The 23,844-nt window shown below is 42.0% G+C and overlaps 3 protein-coding genes and 1 non-coding gene across 5 annotated transcripts; 2 read left to right on the forward strand and 2 right to left on the reverse strand.

Annotated features, from left to right (window-relative positions):
* Positions 1 to 5,633: 5,633 nt before the first annotated feature.
* LOC106656173 (zinc finger protein 143-like) lies at positions 5,634 to 10,059 on the reverse strand. Of its 2 annotated transcripts, XM_014376891.2 has the most exons (8): positions 9,415 to 10,059; positions 8,430 to 8,534; positions 8,111 to 8,303; positions 7,546 to 7,926; positions 6,959 to 7,449; positions 6,390 to 6,881; positions 6,191 to 6,304; positions 5,634 to 6,124 (listed from the first exon to the last, which is right to left on the reverse strand). In XM_014376891.2, the coding sequence occupies exons 2-8, from the start codon at positions 8,511 to 8,513 to the stop codon at positions 6,011 to 6,013; spliced, it is 1,869 nt and encodes a 622-aa protein (XP_014232377.1). In that variant the 5' UTR covers positions 8,514 to 8,534; positions 9,415 to 10,059; the 3' UTR covers positions 5,634 to 6,010. The 2 variants fall into 2 exon arrangements, with proteins under 2 accessions (XP_014232377.1, XP_014232367.1); XM_014376881.2 differs by having other exon boundaries at positions 6,959 to 7,926.
* A 708-nt stretch (positions 10,060 to 10,767) lies between these two features.
* Positions 10,768 to 22,645, reverse strand: LOC106653070. Its single transcript, XM_023462828.1, has 10 exons — positions 22,520 to 22,645; positions 22,299 to 22,372; positions 22,036 to 22,218; positions 21,571 to 21,704; positions 21,276 to 21,380; positions 20,439 to 20,559; positions 19,401 to 19,516; positions 18,675 to 18,842; positions 18,439 to 18,592; positions 10,768 to 10,840 (listed from the first exon to the last, which is right to left on the reverse strand). Exons 2-10 carry the CDS (start codon positions 22,328 to 22,330, stop codon positions 10,768 to 10,770), a joined length of 1,086 nt encoding a protein of 361 aa, XP_023318596.1. The 5' UTR covers positions 22,331 to 22,372; positions 22,520 to 22,645.
* LOC106656202 lies at positions 13,632 to 17,854 on the forward strand. The gene is made up of 5 exons (XM_014376960.2): positions 13,632 to 13,915; positions 16,684 to 16,816; positions 16,922 to 17,011; positions 17,090 to 17,248; positions 17,335 to 17,854. The coding sequence occupies exons 1-5, from the start codon at positions 13,910 to 13,912 to the stop codon at positions 17,547 to 17,549; spliced, it is 603 nt and encodes a 200-aa protein (XP_014232446.1). The 5' UTR covers positions 13,632 to 13,909; the 3' UTR covers positions 17,550 to 17,854.
* On the forward strand, positions 20,813 to 20,919 carry LOC111694488. The gene has a single exon (XR_002763650.1). It is a non-coding gene; the product is annotated as a U6 spliceosomal RNA (small nuclear RNA).
* Positions 22,646 to 23,844: the final 1,199 nt, after the last annotated feature.

Genomic DNA, 23,844 nt, shown 5'->3' on the forward strand with positions numbered 1-23,844 from the left:
GCGCGTTACTGCACGTGGCCGCGTGTGCGCAAAAGCGCACCTGTTAATTCAATTATTGTAAATAAACATGTGATCGGTTTATACTTATATGTGTGCGTGTGTGCGAGCCAATACACAATCACGAACATGTAAATGGTCGCGTGTGTTGGTCAGTGAGACGCAGTCACGAGCAAATAGGCGCATATAATATTGTACACGCATGCGAATGCACGTAGATACCCGTGCAAATACAAAAGGTCGTTGCATTAAGAGTTTTGGGCTTGAGCCTTTCGCGCGTCGCTCGCATTACGTTGGTAACTTCTCGAACTCTTACGCATGTACCACGCGATAAAGGAAAAAAACAAGTCGAAAAAGGTGCGAATTACATTATTGACGACGAGGAAGAGACGAGCCCCCTTTCGCGCGGCTCGTACGCTTTTATCTTCGAGCGTTGATTTCATTCATATGCATACAGCTCGTGAAGGGATCTAATTGTTCAATTTTCAATGAACAGTATATCGTATATCCTGGCGTATCGAGCGATATATTTCAATTCTCTCACAAATTAATTCCGACGATCGGTCAATTTTATTTTCTCGGAACGATCGCGGCTGTATTCGCATGTATCTATAACACATTCAATGATCCCTTTGTTATATATATTTGATAATGATGATCACAAATGCCCGCCGTCGCCTTAATGCACGATCAAATTTTCTCTTTAAAGTCGTTCGGATTATTTGTTATTAGTGCTATATCTATAACGGTAACGCAAATACACAATAATGATGCTGCGAAACGATTCGAGCTTATCGGGAAAAAAACAACGATTTGTATCGACGATGATGCCATTCGATTCCGCTAGCGAGTTTTCGTGAAAAGTAGTTCGTCGAAGTTCGCTGCACAACGATATAGATTATTGAGTGTCATCATCGGCTATACCGATTTTATTTCGTCGTGTAATATGTAAAATGTATACTCTATTCTGAAGCTCGATTAACATCGTTATCTATACAAAAGAAATGTTACAACGAACAAGACCTAATTTTACTTTGTACTACATATGCTGTAATTTATATTAATAAACGTTTCACCCACTCTCACGTTTTGCTATAAATATGTGTATCATCACCATATAAGCATGTGTTATATATACACTTATCGTTTGTATGCATGTACTTACACATAATATCGCCCGGCCGCGACTGGCGTGTACACAAGCAAATATAACCGATTAATAAATCGTTCGAATACATATCTTTAAAAGGAGCGATCGGCTGCGGCGGCGGCAACGCAGCGAGTCAGGTGTGTGCGCGCCGCAAGATCAAACTTCCGAAAGTTATTCCAAAATTCCGAATTATGCTGTGTTTACACATGACAATTATTAGTCATCGTAAACCCCGCGAGATAAATATATGACAATTGCGAATTTACGTACATAACATTCTGTCTGTCTGCGTATATTATATGTGTGTACATTTTTTTGCACACTTGGACAAATTTTCCATCGCGCAAATAAAGAAAAAAAAAAAAAATAACGCCGAGTTATTCATAACTCGAGCTCGCGAGTTGCTCGCACATGCATACATATGAAGAATTAATGCGCTTCCTGATCAATAATTAATATCTATAAATTAATTGTAACGGCAAAACAATGTGTCTTCGCGCGCGCACACACACGTTTTTCTTACGAATCGATCGACGTCGTATCGATACTCGTGAGAGGAAAAAACGTAAGAGCTTAAACGTAGCGTGGCTAATGAAATTTCATCAGCGCAGGTGACTCTCCGAGTCACACACATACATATATAATAATACTTATAATATATATTCGACATTATCATTGACTTTATACGGTAAAGCAACGTACAAACGATATATTTATTGTTAAACGAGAGGCCGTTCATCAATCGGTCAAAGCAAGTTAAAGTGTGTGTGCGTGTATGTAGGCACGGCGCAAACAATTATCTCACTTCCTCGCTCACCAACAACGATGTGTCCGCGAGAAGAAGAGCTTTTACGTAGAGGAAAATATGACAAATCGATGGGTTGCGCAATTTATATACATTTAGTTGTCGTCGTCGGTGTATTAGTAACATCATAAATTCCTCGATGAGTCAAAAAGGAAGAAAAAGAAGAAAAAAAAAACTAATTTATGGCGTCCACTCCTCGTTGTACATCCGCTCCTGCGCGCGAACGGGTTGACGCAGAGAAAAAAAAATTAAGAACGGATAGCTGAAAAGTTTTCCTTCCGCGCGCGGAGCCTTTTAAGCGAGCGAAGGAATCATTGTTTTGCAGATCGCGCGTATATATTTATTGTTCTTAGTGTCGCGCTGTGATAGTGTCGTTGGCCGCACTCAATGGCACAGTTTTCTTCTTTTCCGCCATCCTTCGAGTTTATTTTATAAAAATTTTTTTGTCAAATGTTATTCCTGATATTTATCGACTGGCGCGGCGGCGAGCTTAAATATATCGACGTCTATATATTTTCGTTCGAGTATACACATTGTCTCGCGAGAGATCGACGACCTCATTGTCGATCGTGAACTCCTCGACTTTTCGGTCGCGTATCGTATGTAGTACGTTGAATTGTGTAAAATCATTTGCTAATCTCGCGTCGTTTCCTCTCTCTTTTTCTAATTTTCCACGATCTAAAAAATTGTTGTTGCATCGACGACGACGATATCAACATAACGAGGTAAATGAAGCAACGAGAGAGAGAGAAGAAAAACAAATGCAAAGCAAACGGAATTTTTCATTCTTATTAATTGTACACATTTTCTATTATTCGTTTTTATTAATTGCTCGGCTGAGCGAGTAAAATAAGCGCTTGCGCACGTACGAGATAAGCTTACCGAAAGGATTAAAATATCTTTGCATACGTAATACACATAACGCAAAACGGAAGAATAATATTATTAATCCAGCTCGATGTCTTGGCTGTACACTAGGGTGTCCGTTATTTCCCAAACGTTAAAAATCCTTGCTCCAGAAGTTTAGATCACTTCTTTGTGATATAAAAACATGATTTGTACGGTTTATAACCCATAGGCACAGGTTAAAACCGTGCCTATAAATTAAAGTCGATATTTGCATTTAACCCATTAACTCACATAATGTAGGACTTTAAGATAGGATTTTTTCCATGTTTTAAGCTTTAGAAAAACTTTGCAAGTACATAATTTGATGTAGAATTTAATTCCCTTTCCAAATCCGGGCTCAGATTTAAAAACCAATGCGTAGTTCAAAAGTTATGATCGTTTAAACGAAAAATTCTGTGCAAAACATCACAAATTCATACGTTTTTCATGTTCAAACGAGCATAACTTTTGTACTATGCATTGGATCTTAAATCTGAGCCCGGATTTGGAAAGAGCATTAAATTTTACTATAAAAACATTGGATCTTTTTTCGGATCGTATAAATCCTTTGGTGATAAGCTTTGAACTTATCTAAACATTTAAGGTATCAGAGTTAAGTTTTCTAGCGCGAGGCCCGCACGGCGTTATGAGGCGAAATTGCTCAATTTCTAACTCTCTGTAACAGCACCCAAATGCACCTAAAAGAAAAAAGGTAACATATCATTTCGATGGGAAATTATCTCAGCTTTCCTATGGTAAGGTCAGATTTCCGAAATTTTTCCTCTTTCTCCGGAAAAATCGTCGGAAAACCTTCAAAGTTGAATATCTCTAAAACGGTATTTTTAAGATTTTTTCAGATAGTTTTAATTGAAAGCTGAGGAAATTTCCTATCGATATGCTAGTTTTCAGAGTGTGAAAATGATTATTATTTATTGAAATACAGCAACGAACGCGTGAAAACGTAAAATTCTGGGCTGCGCGGTACACTGCGCTACGAAGCAACTGTCGCGCATTGCTTTGAAGTAGGATTTTTACCATGTTTCGCGTTTGTGAAAAACTTCGCAAATATATAATTTGGCGTAAAATTTAATGCCCTTTCCAAATCCGGGCTCAGATTTGAGATCCAATGCATAGTTCAAAAGTTATGCTTGTTTGAACATGAAAAAACGTATGAATTTGTCATGTTTTGCACAGAATTTTTCGTTTAAACGATCATAACTTTTGAACTACGCATTGGTTTTCAAATCTGAGCCCTGATTTGGAAAGGGAATTAAATTTTACATCAAATTATGTACTTGCAACGTTTTTCTAAAGCTCAAAACATGGAAAAAATCCCACCTTAAAGTCCTACATTCTGTGAGCTAATGGGTTAAATGCAAATATCGACTTTAATTTATAGGCACGGTTTTAACCTGTGCCTATGGGTTATAAACCGTACAAATCATGTTTTTATATCACAAAGAAGTGATCTAAACTTCTGGAGCAAGGATTTTTAACGTTTGGGAAATAACGGACACCCTACTGTACACACGAGAGAGCCTTTTACACACAGGTAAACTATACCATAATATCCATGTGCGCGCAAAACCCATTTGGCGGTCGTGTTGCATGTGGCGTTTATAGAAAACTCGTCGAATCCAAGGCCTTGGACTTATGTTTTCCTCGATTTCTAATGATTCCGAGTGACAAATTGTTTGTACGTCTATCCCGAGTCCCATGCGATTTGTTTCCTTTTCGCACATAATCATCGACGCACGAATTCGATTATCAAATGTGTCACATTTTTGTTCACGCGACCGATCGTGTGTGTGCGCTTTATAATTTAAAATATTCTGTCGGTAATTATTGACATTAATCTAAATTTAATATCGAGTCCAGATGTCGTCGTTGAGCGTTTCCATATTTGAATAATGCAATGCGTTGACGCGAGGGTGTGCTGTGAGAATTGCAAAATGATTACCGATTCATAATTATTATATAATTCGGTTCATATACTTACAAAAAAACGACGTCGAATCCGATCAAGACGCGCTCTTTTTTGTATTTTATTTGGAGGAAGAATTTTTTTCGTTTGTCGTAAATTGTCAAAAATAAAATTTACTTTATGCAAGGTGAACAATAATTATCAAAACCGGCGATCTTCTACGCGCTAATCAACTTGTCAATTCAACGAGTAAATTTTAATCACGATCATAATTGCTTCGTAACGCAGTAGTACTCGAATGTGTCAAAGTTTTGAAAAGTCTTCGAAAGTTGATGAGCGATGAACACGATTCACTTTTTTGCTTTTTTTCGTTCAAAAATTCCAATGTACGCAGTGGCGTCGTGCAATACACGCAGATAAACGTTGCACACGAAATGCCATAAAACTTTGCTGCGTTCAACTCTGTACTATAAGAAAATCCTCGCAACGTCTTCCCATGCACGATTTCAATCAAAAAGTTGAATAAAAGTCAAAAGAGAAGACAAAGAAAAAACCACGGGGGAAGATATGGGAAAGGATTAGCTCGAGTCGGGCAAAATATACGTTGCGTGACTCGATTTATGCACGATGCGAAAAGCATCGATACTTTTCACGATCTAATAAATTCAAAATTATATACCTACCCCTTGCCAAGTGCAAAGTTACTCGACTGAGCAGGCCCTTGTGCATGCGTTATATTGGGAATATATCGAATTTGCTTCAATGAATGCACACATTAACTCAGGCTTGCGTTTTACGCCTTTGGAAATAGAGCGATGTATATATATTTTTTTTGTTCAAAATACTTACAAAGGGCAAATTACAAAAAGTTTTCGTTTTTTGTTCTTTTAAAATTACATCGAAGACATCATTATCCATTGCAGTTTATTAAAATTATTCAAAAGTGAAAACATTTTTCTTCTCTATGTTATATATTAAAATTCTATCTATATTTATAATCAAAAAAGTAGTATGAAGTAGTTTAGAATTTCGTTACTTTCATCTTGGCTATTCTTTATGGCGTATACATCGTGAAAGATCGTACACGCTCGTGTTCGTCTATATAAAACAGATCATTTTTTTCTTTGGTTTTCAATTAAAATACATTTCACGACTACCGCGACGAATGCGTATGGTGTCTTGATTTTTTTGATTGATTGTGAATATGAAGCTCGTTCGTGTTTGTTGTTGTTGTTGTTGTTGTTGTTCAAAATCGATTGATCCACTTGAACTCGACGTTGCCGTGTTTTCGACTCAATTCGTCTAGGGCCACGTCGATGGGATTGTCGCGCTCGGCCTTGTCGTTGAAACAGTCGGGCATCTACATAAACAAAGAACGAAAAAAAAATTAGCTCGATGATTATAGAAATATTGCTGCACAACTTACATCCAGGGATATCAATTGACTGGGATCTATCATTGACTGGGTCAATAGACTATCCGAGTCTTCGACTAGATAATCGAACAGCTGATCTTGACCGTTTTCGAAATAGTTGTTCTCCTATGATAAAAAAAACAACAAAAGCATTAAGTCATTATTGTCAATCGAACGTTCATAAAAAAAGAAAACAAGATTGACCCCGAACCTTGGACGCGTGACTGATAATCATGTCCTGCGAACTGTCCAAAAGTTTCTCGAACATGATCTCGTCGTCCTCCACCAAGCTCTGATTCAGATTTTTCTCCAACTCCTTCTTGGCATCGCTGCTGGCTATCGTCGTGGAGGACGCGTCCGCCACGTCGTTGTTATTGTTCGCCGCAGCAGCAGCTCCGACTCCGGCGACGACGATCTTGTGAGCCGTCCTTTTGTGCAGCGACAGCGTGCTGTTCTGGCGATACTGTCGACGGCAGACGTCGCACTCGTAGGGCTTGTCCTCCTTGTGCACCAGATTGTGCTTGTAGAGGCTCGAGTACTCGGTGAAACGCCGGCCGCAATTGTTCATCATGCAGATGTAGGGTTTTTCGCCCGAGTGGATGCGCACGTGATTCTTGTAGTTGGTCAGGCTGGCGAAGGCCTTGCCGCACTTGGGATGCTTGCACTTGAACGGACGCTCGCCCGTGTGCGTCCTCACGTGTACCTGCGATAACAATCGTTACGTTACGTATTTTAAAGAGTCATCATGACCGCAATCGATCGCATCGATGAATCTCGCACCTTTCTGATGTTGCTCGTGGTGAAGGACCTGCCGCAGCCCTCGAACGGGCAGACGAACGGTCGCTCGCCGGTGTGCGTCCTCACGTGCTTGGTGAGGTCGCCCGAGGTCTTGAAGCGCTTGTCGCACTCCTCCTCGCTGCACTTGAACGGCTTCTCGTCGCTGTGGGTGCGCAGGTGCGCCTTCAGGCTGTAGTAGGTCGGGAAGGTCTTGCGGCAGTTCGAGGCCTCGCACGAGAACGGCTTTTTCTTCGCCGCCGCCGCTGCTGTTGTTGCTGCCGTTGACTCAGCAGCAGCCACTTCTCTCTCTTCGTCGTAATCTTCGTCGTTTTTCTCTTTGTCATCGTCTCTTGTATTATAATCTCGGCAGCTCGGCTTATCGCTTATCGCGACGATGCTACCACTACTGCTACTACCGCTGCCTCCGTCGTTACTACTCGCGTTAATTCGGCTAATTTTACAGTTACCATTAGGCGCATTACGACGGCTCTTGTCTAGGGTCGTTTGATTATTATGCTTTATCTTATGACTAGTTACGTTATTGATAGGGGATAAATCTAGGCCATTGATTGACTGATCGTTAATCTCACTATTATTGATTTCTCCTGCTACCACTACTTCTGATTCTGCAACTTGGATAACGATTGGTTGCTCTTCTTCCTCCTCCACCTCCGTCGTTTCTATCGTTGTCGTTGATTCTTGTGGCTGTTGTTGTTGTTGTTGTTGTTGATCGAAAGACTCGGTGGCGTCTTTTGACGTTTCGTCCTCCCTGACGATGTAGACGACGTTGCCATCGTCTAGCCTTAACTGCGAATAAACGCGGCCGTCGTCGATCAAACAGGTCTCGTCCGTCGAGTCGACCTGTAATTCGATTATGTTGCCGTCGTTGAGGCCGCTTATGTCGCGTAAGACCAGAGTCGAATCGTCGTCGTCGTGGAGGCTCAGCTCGTCCTCTTCTCTCTCGTCTTCGACTACAGAAAACCAGAGAAAAAATAGAAACGAAATAAGTAAAAAGAATCGTTTACTGAGAAAAAGATTTGGTTATAATTAAAGTTATGATATTATAAAAAAAACATTAAAGATATTTCTTAACTGTTAAGTTATATTAGTAATATTTTTCTCATTGTTCTTCTTGTGAATTAATACATTTCATACCGTTAGACTCGAGATTTTTCGTGACGAACGTTCGCTCGCCGTTAGGCAGCGTAACGTCGGTCAACTCGCCGATTAATTCGTCGCTGAGAACCACCTCCTCCATGCCCGTGCCATCGTCGTCTTCGTCGTCGTCATCGTTATCCATATCTTCCTCGTTCACGATCAACGTTTCCAGAATGTTTTGCTCGCATTCCTACGATGTATCATCGGAACAATAAAAAGAAAAAAAAGATTATTTTGACACCCGTCGTTAATGCGCGGCGAGGAAAGCTCGGTAGTATACGCGATAAAACGTTCGCGCGCGCAGCTGAAAACTTACTTCAAACTGTTCGAGCAGCTCGAACTCCTCTTGCATGGAAAAAGTTTTGTTTAAAATTTTAATGCTTTCCGCTTGGGCAGTCATGGTCGCCCGAGCCGAGTCAGCCTGTAAAAAAAAGTAGTATAACGTACACGAATCGGTGACCACGGGCAAAGAAAAGCACGAACTATAATTTAAGATTAACAGCGAAGACGCGATCTTTATTAACGAGGTCAATTTGAAAAAATCCGCAATTGGAGCTTTAAAAGTACGCTTCTTTTTTCTCTCATTCACACCGCGCGAATCTCATTCATTAAAAAAGATTCGTGTAAAAGCGATATTTTTTCATCGTTGAATGTTATTCTCGTTCACGCGCGCGGCAGTGTAGCATCATTAAAAAAGAAAGAAGGAAAAAAATGCGCTTGCCGCAGCACATAAAACACACACCGCGCGCACACATGTACTCGGTCACTCATCTATATTTTCGCGGTATTATATGCATCCGCACACGCGTGTATACGTACACGTTTATACGCATATACATATATCGCGTACGTGTGTACATACATTAGTGACCTACCCACCCCTTTTGAATTCCGAAAGCGCAAAGCTCTGCGAGTAGCGCGCCGCGCTCCACATCTGCAGTATAATAGTAGGTAGCTCTTCGCAGTTTTACTCGCCGGCAGCTTTCGCATGCAGGTATATGTACGCATTCACGTATACGCACATGCATCATGCAACGTCCAGCGGCGCCTGTTCGCGTTGTAAATAAAACGCGTAATCGCGTAACGACAGGCATGCATCAACCCTTCGCATGCACATTACCGGACGCATGCGAACGCGCTGCCAAAAAATATGATCCTCCCGATTATCGATAAAAGTTTGGCTCGCTCGGCGGCTCTTCTCCGAATGGAAATATTTTATAGTATACTGATTCAACGGGTTAATACATAGGCGCGAAGTATTTTCTATACATATAAAAATATATATTTTATGCGAGACGTACGGCGTAACTCGTGCTTGAGAGAGGGCAACGGATGAAAAGTTAGGAGCAGGCCTGGCCGTTTCCCTCCTTCCTTCCTCCTCTTCCTCCTTCTCCTCTCATCCACCTCCGCCTCAGCTGCTTGCTCGACTGCCTGCTCGATACACACGGGTGAAAATCTTATTTTTCCAGTCGTCGTCGCTGTCGTGGTGCGTTGTCGTCGTCGTTGCCATCTCGAGAGCGCGATCGATGTAGTTGATGCTGGCCTGACACAACGGCTTCCCCGTCGTCGTTGTTGTTGTTGTTGTCTTCGCGACGCAACGACGTCGTCGCCGCCGTTGTAAAACTCATCTCCGACCCTCACTTCCTCGTTTTAACGTCGACTCTACGTTTTTGTGTTTACCGAACAAAGCCGAGATTAAAAAAAATGTTTAGGCTCTCGATTTTCTTTCGTTCGTTTATCAAAAGTGCGCGTAGTATAAAAGCGATATTAAAACCGTATCACTGCAACGAGACGAAATCGTCGAGAATTTGTGCACGGAGGGCAATACGAGCGATATAATTTTCCGTGTTATAGGCCTGAAGGAGGCTCTCTCTCTCTCTCTCTGCTCGTCTGTGTGTGCGCGTGAGCGGGTGAGGCCTCTGCAGAGCGGCTGGCAGGGCTACTGCTGCTGCTGCCCTGCACAACAGCCGGCAACGATCTGTGCGCTGTGCCTGCGCCCGACGAGTAATAGAGCGCGCGCGATAAGAGAAAATTCTGCTGCTGCTGGCTGCTGGGAGGCTGCGCGCTTGCGCTTCTCTCCGCTACCTCTCTTGCATGTGTATATGTATACAGAACGAGTCGAGTCCCAGCGAGAGGCAGCGGCAGCCACCCTCCTGCTAAAAGCATACCCACACACCCACACACACGCAAATGTATACATATTGCGAGCGCGCTTGTATATGCGTGTACAGCAGTCACAGCGGTCCAGAGAGGTTTTTGAACCCTCTCTCGCGCGCGCGTATATGTATATATGTGCGCAGTAGGCGATCAGAGGCTGCACAGGCTCCGCTTATAGGTGTGTGTTATACTGCACACACACACCCTCACGCGAACGTAGAGCGAGCTTGCAATCTCTGTCTCGTGCTGCAGCATACATATATACACGTGCTGCTCTTTAGTTTTTCCAGTGGCCAGAGAGAGAGAGAGGAGTCCGCGCCTAGCCGATAATTGTTGAATGCGCTCCCGGGTAAGAGTGAGCGTCATGAGCTAGGGCAAAAAAGGGGAGCGAAAGGGTTTATGCGCGGGGATTTTTTTCTTCTTCTCTTTTTATTCTTTCATCGCGGCGTATTGTGTCCCATACGCTTAGTATGTGTGTGTGTGTGTGTCGCTTGTTCTCAAGTCGAGAGCAGCACAAGGCACACGCTTATATTATAATACACGATGATCGCCATACACACAAGCATACAGCTTTGTAAGCGCGAGCTTTTTTTTAGCCTTCCTCTTCTTACATCTTCATCTTGCACACACGACGCACAGGTGCGCAGCAGCAACACCCCCCTCGGCGCGCGCTCTCGAGTTATACTCCTTTTTCTTCCTCTTGTTCCTCCTATGTACCTATACGTGCACGAGGTATAATGTGCTTATATGCACGATGATCGCGATGCGAGCGCGAGAACGATTACATAAAGCTGCGATATACGAGTATGACTCGTACAAAGTGTACGCGGCACGAGGATGAAAAATGACAGTGTGCGCCTCCCGCAGGAACGGTTGGCCAGTAAGGGGGAAAAATTGAGCAATATTTTTCGTGACGCGAAAAATCATGGTCTGCACTTATACCGAAATTGTCTTGATGTTCGCATTTTTTTTTTTTTTTTTATTCACTTGACATGAATTTTCAAATATCTTTCGGTGCACGAGATATCGCTGTTTATCGATCTCGAATTTCAATATTCGCAGACGATTCTCAAAAGGTAGAAAAAAATGTGGACTTTTATCGGCCGTTTTTATTACCCCGGCTAACAATCGTGTGTCCCCCCTATAACGATTTTGCGGATACTTTTGCGAATTGGTCATTTACAAATGTAACAAAAAAAGAATCCAAGGTTTCACTGTTAAACACGTGCTGTAAGCACGACTTTTTTCTGCTTGTTCTTTTTCGCTTTTTTTTGTGCTCTTCCAGATTGCGCGACAGATAAAAAAAAAATCAAAAAAGATCAAAGCTCTAGATACTGGTGAGCGAAGATTAATTTATGATATCCGCGAAAATTGGTGCAAATAAAAAGCAAAAAAAAAATATCGATCTAAAGTAAATAAGGCAATTCATCGCGAAGATTTTTCCGAGCGTTACGACGATTTTCAGCAAACTTTTGAACGCATTATCGCGTCGACTGAGCAATGAAAATGGTTTTCCGGCCAATACATAAATAACCATATGGTACATCGGAAAAATACATTAAGAAAAAAATAAATACTATCATATAAGTGAGTGACAAACTTTTTTCCTTCAAATTCTTCATGGAATAGATGTAGAATGTTTTTCATGTTTTACTGATTTTTTTTCTTTGAATATTTGAGACACATAATCATCGATCGATTTGAATTCAATTAGATTTGCTTATTAAAAATAACGTCGACGGTCGTTTTCTACCATTGTAAATTGGCTTTGTTAATTAAACATTTTAATATGTAATCAAGCGGTTAGTCGAATAATGTACTGGTCGTAAAATTTTATTATAAAAGTACAGTAATATTTTTGCGCAGTAGTTAAACATGATCGTAGTATAAAAGCAGTTTGTTGTACGAGCTCGAACAATTTTTTCGTAAACAACAGCTCGTAAACAGAAAAATGTTCAAATTCTCTTCACCTATTCTACTTCTCGTGGCAGGTACAGTAACGTATATCTTATACAATTGAGATAATTATATTTTCAAAAATGTATACCTTAAATTCAGCTTGTCTAATGCTGTTTGCCGTCGCTGATGCCGAACCAGGAAGAATATTGGACGCACTTTTTGGGCCCCGAAAAGTTGGTGTTCAAAGAGCTGGTGTTCAAAGAGCTGGTGTTCAAAAAGCTGGTGTTCAAACAGCTGGTGTTCAAAAACTTCAAATCGTCGCCCCAAAACCAAAATAATCTTAATGTTTGTACTTGATTTTGTTTTTGTTTTGTTAAATTGGGTTAGCGAAATTCAAATTTGCGTACTCAATATGTGTACTTAACGAGCATATATATTTATTAAAAACGAAAGTTTGACTATTTATTTAAAAAATGATGATTATTGTTAAAAAAGCTCGAGAATCTCCAGGATTTTGTGTACACGAATTTGCATACGAAACTTCGTTGTAAAAATAAATATAAAATTAAACATACTTCTTTGCATAAATTATATAATAAAGTTATTTCAAATTTAATAAATAGCTCACAATTATAAAACACATGCTGTCTAGCGAGGCTGCGATAAAAATTATATAAATTCATGGATTATAATTCTACCGAAGTCCAAATGTAAGGTTGTACCTAGAATTGGTTAACATTGAAATTACATGTATGTTCTTTGGAAGGAACAAAACATGCTCTAGCCCTTATATTCATAATTTTCCTGGTTGTTTTTTCATCTTGCAAAGGCTGCTTATAACTTTTTTCCGCTCGCCCGCTGTCATATGCGCAGAAATCCATGTAATAACGATCGCCGATGATACATTTTCTACATCGGCTTCGTTTAGATGTGAGTATAACCCCGATCCATTCGATCGTCGCGTTTCATTTCTCAGGAAATGAAAACTTAAGCAGGATAGGTTCTACATACGCAAATTCGATGCTTCACATATGCTCGAGGGCAGAGAAAAATAGCGGAGATGTCGGATAACCGAATATCATACCAGGAGGATGCGATGACGAATCGAGACGGGGCACAACAGTGGCACTATACTATTCATGCGAAAGAGACCTTCAAACGCTCCCGTAAAGGCATACCTCCGCTACGTGTGGATATGTGTGTGCATTATATGTACGATATACCTGGAAAAACGAGGCCCAATCGGCACTAATTCCCGTTCACCCGCCGATCATGCAGCGCAATGCATACAACGTTTGTACGTGTGGTTGTTGCACTGTCTCTCTCTCTCTCTCTCTCTCTCTCCATCCTCACCCGCTTTTTATGGTATATACCACTTGTGTGTCGGCGTCGTACACAGGCGAACTTTTATCCGCGCGCGCGCCAACGAAATTCGCTCGATCTCTCGCCTCGTCAGCGGCAGTGCGGCATCACGCGACTAGCGGCACGGGGGCCTTATAAGTCGGTAATAGTATCGGTGGTAGTAGTCCTTTTCGCACAGTGGCATGTGCGTCGGATGAATTTTTGTGTTCCTCGACACTACTCGTGCATATTTATATCACAAAGGGCCACCGAGGATTGGGAGCCGAAAGAGATGAGCGAGAAATTGTTTGCACTTACTCAGCAGTGCTTGTAGGTGGGTACGAGTGCAATAATCAAAGTTCGTAGCTGCAACGACGACGAACGACGACGACGACGAAAATGTGGGTAAGTTTTTTTTTACGTGTACCTACTAGAGTGCCAATAAAGCCGAAGGGTAAGAGTGGAAAATTTCGCTTGATTCAAGCGATATGATCTTTCGAGTGTCTGCGGCAGAAAAGCTCGCTCCGTTATGTACGTATATGGATATGGATCGATTTTTCAATATAAGGCAATAGTGCAACCCCGTGTTTCATTTTTATTCTCTTCTTCCGATTCCACTTTTCGATCGTATAATTAATTGCCCGGGCATTAATTCGAATGCGCCGATCGCGCGACTATTATAATCGAAGGAAAATTAAAACTCGGCGGAAATTAAATCACAATCGTATGTAACGTATACGTGCTCACGTAGTGAAAATCTGCCGAAGATGACGAAAACAAAATAATAATAATAATAACACATCAAATCTGTTTTCGGAACGTGTAAATGAATTTATAAATCGAGCTGCACGCAATACAATATCGCCTAAAATATTTAATCCTCGCGATAAATGCACACGCGTGCCGATGCATCGAGTCTCGATTGCGTGACTATCATAAAATTTGCCTCTTCGTAGCCCTTCGACAGCGCGGCCCAAACTCTCTTACAGCGTTGTTATTTTAGGCATTGATCGTTTTTCGACAGCTGTAGCGGTACGGCCAGCTTATGGTGTGCACTGCTTGGCCAATCGAGCTTATAAGGCATCAAAATTTCGATATAGAATTCACGCGCACGTTTCGTTAAAATAATATGGCGTGCAAATAGTATCAACGTACGTCTATACATTGCGAAGCCCTGAGGATATACAAACACGTTGTTTTTGCTAAATGTGCCCGTTAAAAGTACCGAACGTACATGCCCATGGCAGTATAATAAAATTTCGCAACGAGGAATTCTTATATGTAGCTCGAACATGAGCTATGTATTTCGCTCCCAATGTGTACGCGATAGGCCCTAATGCATCAAGAGAAAAAAGTACGATCGAATAAAATCGATGGCTCATCTGATTTTCTCGCTAGCTGTATAACGGCAGCAGCAGTAGCTCCCTCGCACATTAGCATTTAATGAATGGCACACACCGTCCTACATACTTGTTATAGATATATATTATAATGCGCGCACACATTAAGTTGCTTTAAATGTTAGACAGCGGAAAAAAAATCAGACTAATGTATATAACGGGGAGTAATGTAACACGTAAGTACACTTTCACTCCTGCAGTGCGCTCGACTCCGATATGTGTGCGTAAGCTCGCAGTGCGTCGGTGTATCGACGACGACGACGGCGAAGATTTTTTTCTTCGTACGAGTATCGATGATCGATCGGTTGCCGATAAAATAGTCACGAGTGCTTCGATATATTACTGCTCTAGCCGGGCGGTCTACACACACACATACACACACGCGTATAAAAGCCATTTCTCGCGCGCGTCCGATAATGGAAATTGGAAGTGTGTGTATTTTTATATATATATACGTCTGTATAACTGTGTAACACAGCAAAGAGAGGCAAAGAGCCGACAATACCGATCTTAATCTTCTTGCCAATCGTATAATATGTATGTGTGTCGTCGCGAGATCTGCTGTGTATTCAATGTGTATAATACGTTTCGATGGGTTTTCTAGCCCATTTTCAGTATAATACATACAAAGCAGAGAGAGAGAGAGAGAAAGAACTCGAGGGGTAATAAGAGGAGAAGGAGAATCGAGACTGATTACAAAAGCTCGATCCACATTCGTGGCAAGTTAATTAAAATGTACATTTGGGTATATGAGTACGTGCAACGATGCGATGTACCTATAATACAGTTGCAGCCACCACCGATTTCTCGGTAAAATTCAACACCGAGAGTTGCAACTCGCGAGTACGTTACACAAACGTTTCTTTCTTTATTTTTAATGCCTCGATATCGAAGGAAAACCAGAACTGCATTATTCGCCAATCATGCCTTATAACATTTTTTTGTGCCCAAAGCGATCCTAACACGTTCCTCGATGTAGGTACGCGATTTCGCGCGTAAACAAATTGAGTAATTGCGCTTTTATAAGGTGTTGACGCGCGCGCACCAGTCGAGCCATCAAAACTGCGAAAGACATCTGTGAATGACGAAAGAAATTAATTGATAAAAAAGATGACGAGGAAAGTAGATAGATATCGTCACGATTTCGCTGCACTCGATCGGTAAAAGTGATTTCTTCAACTACATATCGCTATCGAGTATCTACAATCACCAATCAACAATTGAAAATACATTTTTTACCTCCACTCATTAGTATTCGGTACTATTTTACACTGGGGCTGAGATAATTGCACTGACACTCGAATCTCGCCGTTACTTTTCCCAAGCTCGCGTATTAGAGTATACTTAATTTTGCACACGAAACCTTCACCTAAATTTGCCGTAACGACTGAGCTAGTTTTTTTTTTCTCTTCTTCTCTCCGTTTTATTCAGCTGTCGAACAATTTGGTCCTAGTTTACTTTTCTTGCCTGCACCCATACAATTTTAAACGTCTTCGCCGGTTGCAGCTACTACTGCTGCTGCTGGCACACACGCGATGAAAATAGGTGGGTAAACACGGTTCAAAGCGTGCTGTGTGTGACACTGCTAACATACAAAAGCGAGCCTCGCGCGCGTCCCTCAAGAGTTAACAGTACGATATCCGCATTCTGCAATGCGGTACAGTTTCTCATCAAAGATGTATCCTCTCGCGCTCGATCGATACGATAATCGTACACCTAAAATATTCAATGCATATACCATTGCATAAACAATTATCACCGATTTGCCTGCAGAGGAGAATTGCCACGAGCCTGCTGCTATCGAGCCTGACGATCGGTACGATGTGCGAGGCATCGCCACTGGCGCGTTTTCATCTGAAGATCCTTCGACATCCGCACGTCGAGGAGCACGGCTACGCCATCGAGGGTAAATCTATCTTTTCATATTGTAATGCAATCACCGCGCTTGATCGATGATTCTCTCCCTTGCTTTGCATACGCGATTGTTCGACGATGAATAATATGTTTTTAGGAAACAGAATAATCTCTCAACAGTCTTACGTGTCGGTAGGACGAACAAGGAGCCATAGTGGCGCCATAGTTCCCCGCCTGACGTTTACCGGTATGACGAAACCTCTTTATCCGCGAAATCGTTGATACAATTTGCTCTATATATCTTTTCGATAATTTCGTTTCGCAGATCTTCGATCGGGTAACAATCTGTATCATCATCCTGTCAATTACAACTATCAGCGAATCATTCCACTGCCGAAACTCCTTCACTTCTCCGACGGGACGATCGACGAGAGCTACGATTCGGAAGATCGATACTCCAGCCCGGATTTCTCGAACGGACTCGGTGAGTACATCGTTAATGCGATCTAAATAATTTCGATTTAACTCTTCGATCGAATCGCCTACTTATCTACTCTGTATCGTTCGCAGATTATCCGGATCCGCTGCTGCTGCGGGGCGACGCGGCGCTGCGAGCGGTGAGCTACATCTACGGCCGGGGCCAGCTGTACTACGGCGACGTGCCGCACACCCGGGCGCTGTTGAGGCTGCAGGCCGAGCGTCGCCAGAACGGCCTGCGCGACAATCTGCTGAGCAGTCTCAGGCCCGGCTCGCCATGGCTCGATTATTATCGCCCGGCGTATTAGGATTGCCCTTTTGTGTAACGATGTGCCACTTGATTATTTATAGATGCGTTATTAATAATCATTGTAATTTGCGAATGCGAATGGTTTTCTTTCCATTGCCTGTGCCAAACGAAATTTTTGGAGATAATGGCTGGGTGACAGCTGTATGCAACCATGCTGGAGTGATCGTTTATATTACATTTAATAACTGAATTAATTTTTTTATAGGATTCGTTGTAAAAAAAATTAATCAATGTCGTATACGTTGAATATTTTAGCCCTGGGTTAAATATTCTACACTTCAATATCCAAACCATTATGCTGTATAAGCGATATTATAACACGACAAAGAGGTTGTAGGTATACAATGAGTCTTAAAAAATAATAATAAAAATGTAATAATAAAATAATCTAGTTTTTATGTACATAAGTTCAAATAATAATAGTATATAAATTTTTTTATAAAAAAACTTAAACAATCTCTAAACGCACTCTGTACGTTCATTATATTATTACATGACAATACAATCGAAATATTTCATATTATAACATTAATCGTATATTTTTTTGTTCATCGCATTAGTATGAAAGTCGAGTTTCACATAACGTAGCGTAAAATGGCAGTCGAAACGTAATACAGCATTTGATACGGAATGCTATAAAAGTACAAGTATAAAACATCGAATGTCATCTGACGTCGAATTTCGAGTCAATTAAAAATCGAGTACGCGCGCATAAAAAAGAGTCGATAATAAATGTATCAACAATTATATCGATAGGTAACTTATCGCGAGAGAGACGACGTTATACATGAAAAAAAAATCTAGAATGAGACACGAACGCGACGATTTCTCACGATAATAATAGCCAGCGCAGAGTAAAGGCGCCCGCCAGGAATGCCAGCAACGACCTCGACAGTGCGATCGTCGAGGACCCGTTGCAGAGGTCGCCTTTGCAGAAGCACATGTAGACGTTTTTGTTGTTCCACTTGGTGTAGGCGCAGCGCTCCTCGTTGTCGTCGGGACCTCGACCGAGACAGTTTCTCTCGGTCGCCGTGCCGTATTCTGTGCGCAAGAGAAACGAATTTTATCATTAGTACAAGAGTGATTCACAGATCGATATTCGTGTGAGATTTTCGTCACTTGCCATTGTGAATGCTCTGGCTCTCGATGATTTTGACGCACCAGTTGGAGGCGCAAGGCACCGCCTCGACTCCGCGCTCCTGCTCGATTTGCGTCGAGTTCAGCGTGAAGGGATCCTTGCACGAGCCCAAATCTCCTCGCGATCTGCATCTTATGCACCGTCTGATTATGTCTAAGAATCAAAAAGAAAAGAAAAATTAGACGAATCGTTGAAACAATTAGTATTTACTTTGCGCCGACCAGCCAAGATGATAATAAATAAGCTTTCCTTCCTAACTCTCTACGTGTTTCTCTTTCTCTCTTTGCCCAATTGACAATTAATTATTAGAAAGCAGCGCCGTTTTTCACTCGTACGTATTCTGAGATTGTTTGTTTATTTGTAGCATTCCTATGAAAAAAGAAAACTGCTGCTGAACCGTCGAATCGATCGCAGTACCGGAAATATATTCATGTACTCTCATTGACGTCTCTAATTTTATTTGATATATGAATGCGTCAAGGAACAAATTGAAAAATTGTTCTGCTATTTTATTTGTCTTCAACGCCGCGGATTGTTTGATTCAATAACGAGCATTACTTCATTTTTCGGCTTCCGCAAATATCTAGCTTTCTCTTTCGTCGATGATTATTACGAAAAAAAAATCAAAATGTACAACCGTAGGTAAAGTATACCTTATACCATACACTTTACGCTCATACAATATATGCCCATTCTAACACGGATACTGACCAGCATTGACGTATGACCTGTCCGCCAGACACAACACCAGCAGCAGAGCAGCCAAGGAAAATCTCCAGTACTTCATGACGACGATTTTTCTCTTGTACGATTTTTCGTGCACAAGTCTAATGACCCACCCCACTGTGCACCCACTGTAATCTCTTTTCGAGATCCCGCACGCGTACTCGATCGCGAGCGAAAATTCGATCGTCGATCTGTGTGCGTGTGTGTCGGGAAAATTCGGGGCGAGGACTCTTAATATCTATTTGTTTTATAAAATTAAAGTCGGACGAGGCACAGCCATTTTGAAGAGCAGCAGCGCAGTTGGCTTGGCACTGCCGAGGAACTCCGCGAGCCAAGACGAAACCCCACGGGCCCCGGAGCACATATATTCCAGTCTACATACTCTCGCCTTTTTCCTTTCACTTCTCTCTGTCTCCGTCTCCCTCTTTCTCGCGGTACATAGGTATATAAGACATAGCTATACAACTACGTAGACAGCTGAGAGATAGAGCGAGAGAGAGAGAGCCTGCATATACGCTCGTCTTGCCCAGGTATATATTACTCACGTGTATTATAGGAGTCCCACCGCCGCCGAAGCCGCAGCCGCCGAGCCTCCGCGCGCGCGTTCGGCAGCACAAATATGCTCGGTATCCTTATATATATCGTCGTATCGGTATGCGACCCGCTCTCCAATGTTTAGAGACGCCTTGGCTTCTCGAGGCTTATACATTGTAGGTGGTTTATATATAGACGCGCGACGAGTTTTGCAATTAATCGAGAGACTCGATCGTTTTCGCATTGTTGTCTCTTCGGCTCTCGGCGCAGTTGCGTATTTATCATATTATTTTTCTCTTTCCGCAACTATAATATTTATGTTGACGTGCACGCTAATGAAAGTGGGATGACATTTTTTTTTCATTCTTAAATATTTGCGAAACTCGTCGAGTTCGAGATGAATCGAGAGGAAACTTACCGAGTTAATTAACGTATACTAAGAATGCATCGATGTTCAATTTTCAGAGATCCTTCATGAGTTCCTCGAGCTCTTCTTGCTGCTTGGCGGCGAATATTTGAGGATTGCGACAGGCTCGTATTATGCCGATTATCCAGGCGACGAACGAGACCAAAAAAATAAAACTCAGATAGCCCAGATACTTCAGTAATTCTGCAAAAAATTTAGCGAGAAATAGTATATAAGTTATAAGCAGTGTATTAAATACAGGGTAAGATGCGATTTCGAATTTTTCCGCCTAGAGCGCCTAGTCTGCAACACGCGTGCGCGCGAGCTCTCGTATCCACGAATCGATACTTTACTCGCGCACCGCTACGAGGCGCACTAGGCGAAAAAAAACGGTACCCGCAAGTGGCGAGAAAAAGACTCCGGTTACTATATAAGCTGCCTGTCTCCCCTTCTGAGCGTACTTGCTTCGGCAGTACATATACTAAAATTGGAACGATACAGAGAAGATTAGCATGGCCCCTGCGCAAGGATGACACGCAAAATCGTGAAGCGTTCCACATTTTTTGCAGTTTTTGGTTTCTTTCGGGTTAGGTATTGATGCATCGTGTTTTATTTTCGTAATATTAATCGAAGAATGCACCGAATGTGCATAGTGAAATGCCGTTGCCTGGGATTATTTTTGATAACGAGTTTATCTGTTTAGATAATAGTTTGTTTTGACATAAAAGAAATCTTTAAATTGTCTTTCCTAAATTATCATTGAATATTTTTCCACAACGTTTCATAAATGTCAAAATAGCTTAAAATAGACATCTACCTAGTTTCTTATAAAAGCATCATAAATAAGTGAATTTTTCATTACAATCAAACTAATTTCGAATGAAATGCGACTCTGTATAATAGTAAGATGTGCAACGCACCTTTGATCGTCACTCGAGGCCTCATCACAACCGTCAATTTGACTTGGAGCATACGAGTTCCATCCACAGTGCAGGTGTAATTTCCCTGCTCGGGCTTGCCAACGTCTATCGAAAGAAAGAAAAAAGAAAAAAAATGTTACGAACGTAATGAGGAAGAATTTAGTATAATCGAGTCGCGATAATCTGTCGATAGTTTCGGTAGGAAAAAAGAGAGAGAAAAAAACGAGGGTAAAACGTTAGAAAGTAACAAAATGACACAATCGATTGAATATCGTGTCCGCCTCGCTTGCTATACCTCGCAGATAGAGCGTGAAGAAGGGATCGACTAGTATGCGCTCGGTGGGATCCTTCTTGCGAACCGAGTGACCTTTGCCTTTTTTCAGAATCTTAGACTCCTTTCTCCAAACGACGTTCGACTCCTCGCTCGCTCTTTAAGTGTATGCACACATTTATAAAATTAGCATATGCATACGATATATTATTATATTATAAAGTGCAGTCAGATGCAGCGTCGGTGTGGCGAAAGCGCGAGAGAGAGAAAGAGAAAAAGAGAGACGTATTCTATAAAGCCGGTTCAATGAACCCGAATGATACAAGAACTCGTTCGCTCTTTCTTTCTCTCATTGTTATTTTCCAGCGAACTTTGTTGCTCGCGTGTGGCGTGACCTGCAAAATGCAGCATCGATGTGTCGCTTTAAATACGCGACGATAGAAGGTGCACATTGTAAAGTTGTCATTTTCTGCAAAAACAAAAACCTACTCGGGACAAACGATTGACAATTGGGCGGCTTCGTTGAGCAGATAGCGCCGCCTGTGCTTGAATTTGTACTTTTTGTTCTTTTTCTCCTTTTTGCAGGGCTTGCAGACTTCCACTTGTTCGAACTGCGGCAAGTCTCGGGTCAGTTTGCCGATGATTGGCAGTCGCTCGCGAAGCTCCATCGATCTGATGAGAAAAAAAAGAAGAGGCAAGGATTATTTTTATAACGAAACTACGTTTCGAGTCGTGCTCATTTATATGCATACCTGCACGATAGCAAAGGTGATCTTTCGAACATCTCAATAATATCAGGATCGACGTCATTCCGAGTAATCGTCGTCTGAATTTAAAAAAGGAGAATATAAAAGCGTTGCATGAATACAAAAAACATAATATAAAATATTATATGCATAGACGCGCGACGAGAGGCCGCACGATTTGTATTGCGCGCAACAAGGCGTGTATACAGTGTACATTATCATTGTACCTCGTTGAAAGTACTTTTGACCCGGCAGTGAGCTTTTCGCGTTCTATTGCCTTTCTTATTTTTGCACTCGCGGCAGGGACCCCATGAGCCGAACTCGGTCGCCAGCTCGATTATCCAGCCGGCCTCGCGCACCCTCCTCAAATCCGCGTCTTCCGATTCCTGCGCATCGATAGATTCATTGTTTTTTTTTGCTTGCATATTCGAGAATAAATTGTTCTTGTTGTATTTTTTTTTTCTGAGTACCGCTATCTTTTGCGTCACGGGCACGTAGATCTCACGATAAAATTTCTCGTAATCCTTGTGATTGCCTCTCTGATCCGTTACGTTCTTCTTGTCTTCCTTCTCGACAACTGCAACCAAAAAAAGTCGAAATAATTTTCAGACGACATCGTCTCGTACATTTCTTACTCTCGACTCGGTAATTGAATCGATCATCCAGTTCGGACTCGTTGTTCAAATCGATGACCTGCTCGTAGTCCTGCAGCTCCGGCGACAGATCCTGGCTAGCCGGCGTCGTGGCCAACACTACGGTTTCGCTCTCGTTTTTCGGAACGTCGTGTCGCAGCGGACGCAGACACCGATAGAGCCTGGCGTCCTGGGGCCATACTTGCCTGAGAATCAGCGAGAGATTCGTCGTGACGAGGACGCGAGCCATGCCCACGTCGTTGTCCATGGAGATGGGCACCTCCTCGAGCTCGTAGGACCGATTGTTGTCCGAGGCGTAGTACCAGATCTTTGGAGCGTGAAATTTTTTTACCACCTCGTTGCTGCAATGATTTTGAATGAAGAATGTGCAGGATACTTTATATTTACCGAGCTTACCAGTAACTGCAGTAAAGAATGAGCGTCGAATTGACCTCGGCTTCGGCGAGTTTATAATCGCTCGAGCCTTCCTTGTCCGGTGAAGTTTCGTCCCTTTCGCGGCAGTACTTGAATATTTTCAAATCATCGTCGGCGTCGTCGTTGTTTCGACTTTTTTTCCACGGTGCGCTGATGCCGCTCACCGCGCGCAATACGATCATCAAAAAAATCACACGAACGAGCATGCTGAGATCGGCTTTCGCTTCCTTTGTCGATCGAGAACTGTCAATAATGTAAGAATAAATATAAACTCTCAATGGTGCAGGTAGTCAATTTCGTGCATTTTGAAAAGCACGATTAAGCAATATACGAAAGAAGAGTCAGTGAAGAACTAAACGCAAAAATGTAAGTAACATCGATAGTAATGATTTGAATTTTTGAATTTACCGCGTCGACTGACCCGTAAAGGCCTTGCGTCGCTTGCGTCGCGTCATTTCAAATGGACGCGCACGCCAATGTTTGTT

This window comes from Trichogramma pretiosum, unplaced genomic scaffold, assembly GCF_000599845.2.
Source record: "Trichogramma pretiosum strain Unisexual culture from Peru unplaced genomic scaffold, Tpre_2.0 scaffold1, whole genome shotgun sequence".
Lineage (NCBI taxonomy): Eukaryota > Metazoa > Arthropoda > Insecta > Hymenoptera > Trichogrammatidae > Trichogramma > Trichogramma pretiosum.

Coding starts and splice junctions, on each gene's coding strand:
- LOC106656173 (XM_014376881.2), bottom strand. CDS start 8,513: ATGACTGCCCAAGCGGAAAGCATTAAAATTTTAAACAAAACTTTTTCC. Junction 6,882..6,958: donor CCACGAGCAACATCAGAAAG/GTGCGAGATTCA, acceptor TTGTTATCGCAG/GTACACGTGAGGACGCACAC. Junction 6,125..6,190: donor GTCAATTGATATCCCTGGAT/GTAAGTTGTGCA, acceptor TTGTTTATGTAG/ATGCCCGACTGTTTCAACGA.
- LOC106656202 (XM_014376960.2), top strand. Junction 17,012..17,089: donor TCCCCGCCTGACGTTTACCG/GTATGACGAAAC, acceptor TTCGTTTCGCAG/ATCTTCGATCGGGTAACAAT. Junction 17,249..17,334: donor GGATTTCTCGAACGGACTCG/GTGAGTACATCG, acceptor TATCGTTCGCAG/ATTATCCGGATCCGCTGCTG.
- LOC106653070 (XM_023462828.1), bottom strand. CDS start 22,330: ATGTTCGAAAGATCACCTTTGCTATCGTGCAG. Junction 21,705..22,035: donor TTGTCAATCGTTTGTCCCGA/GTAGGTTTTTGT, acceptor ATACACTTAAAG/AGCGAGCGAGGAGTCGAACG. Junction 21,381..21,570: donor CTTCACGCTCTATCTGCGAG/GTATAGCAAGCG, acceptor TTCTTTCGATAG/ACGTTGGCAAGCCCGAGCAG.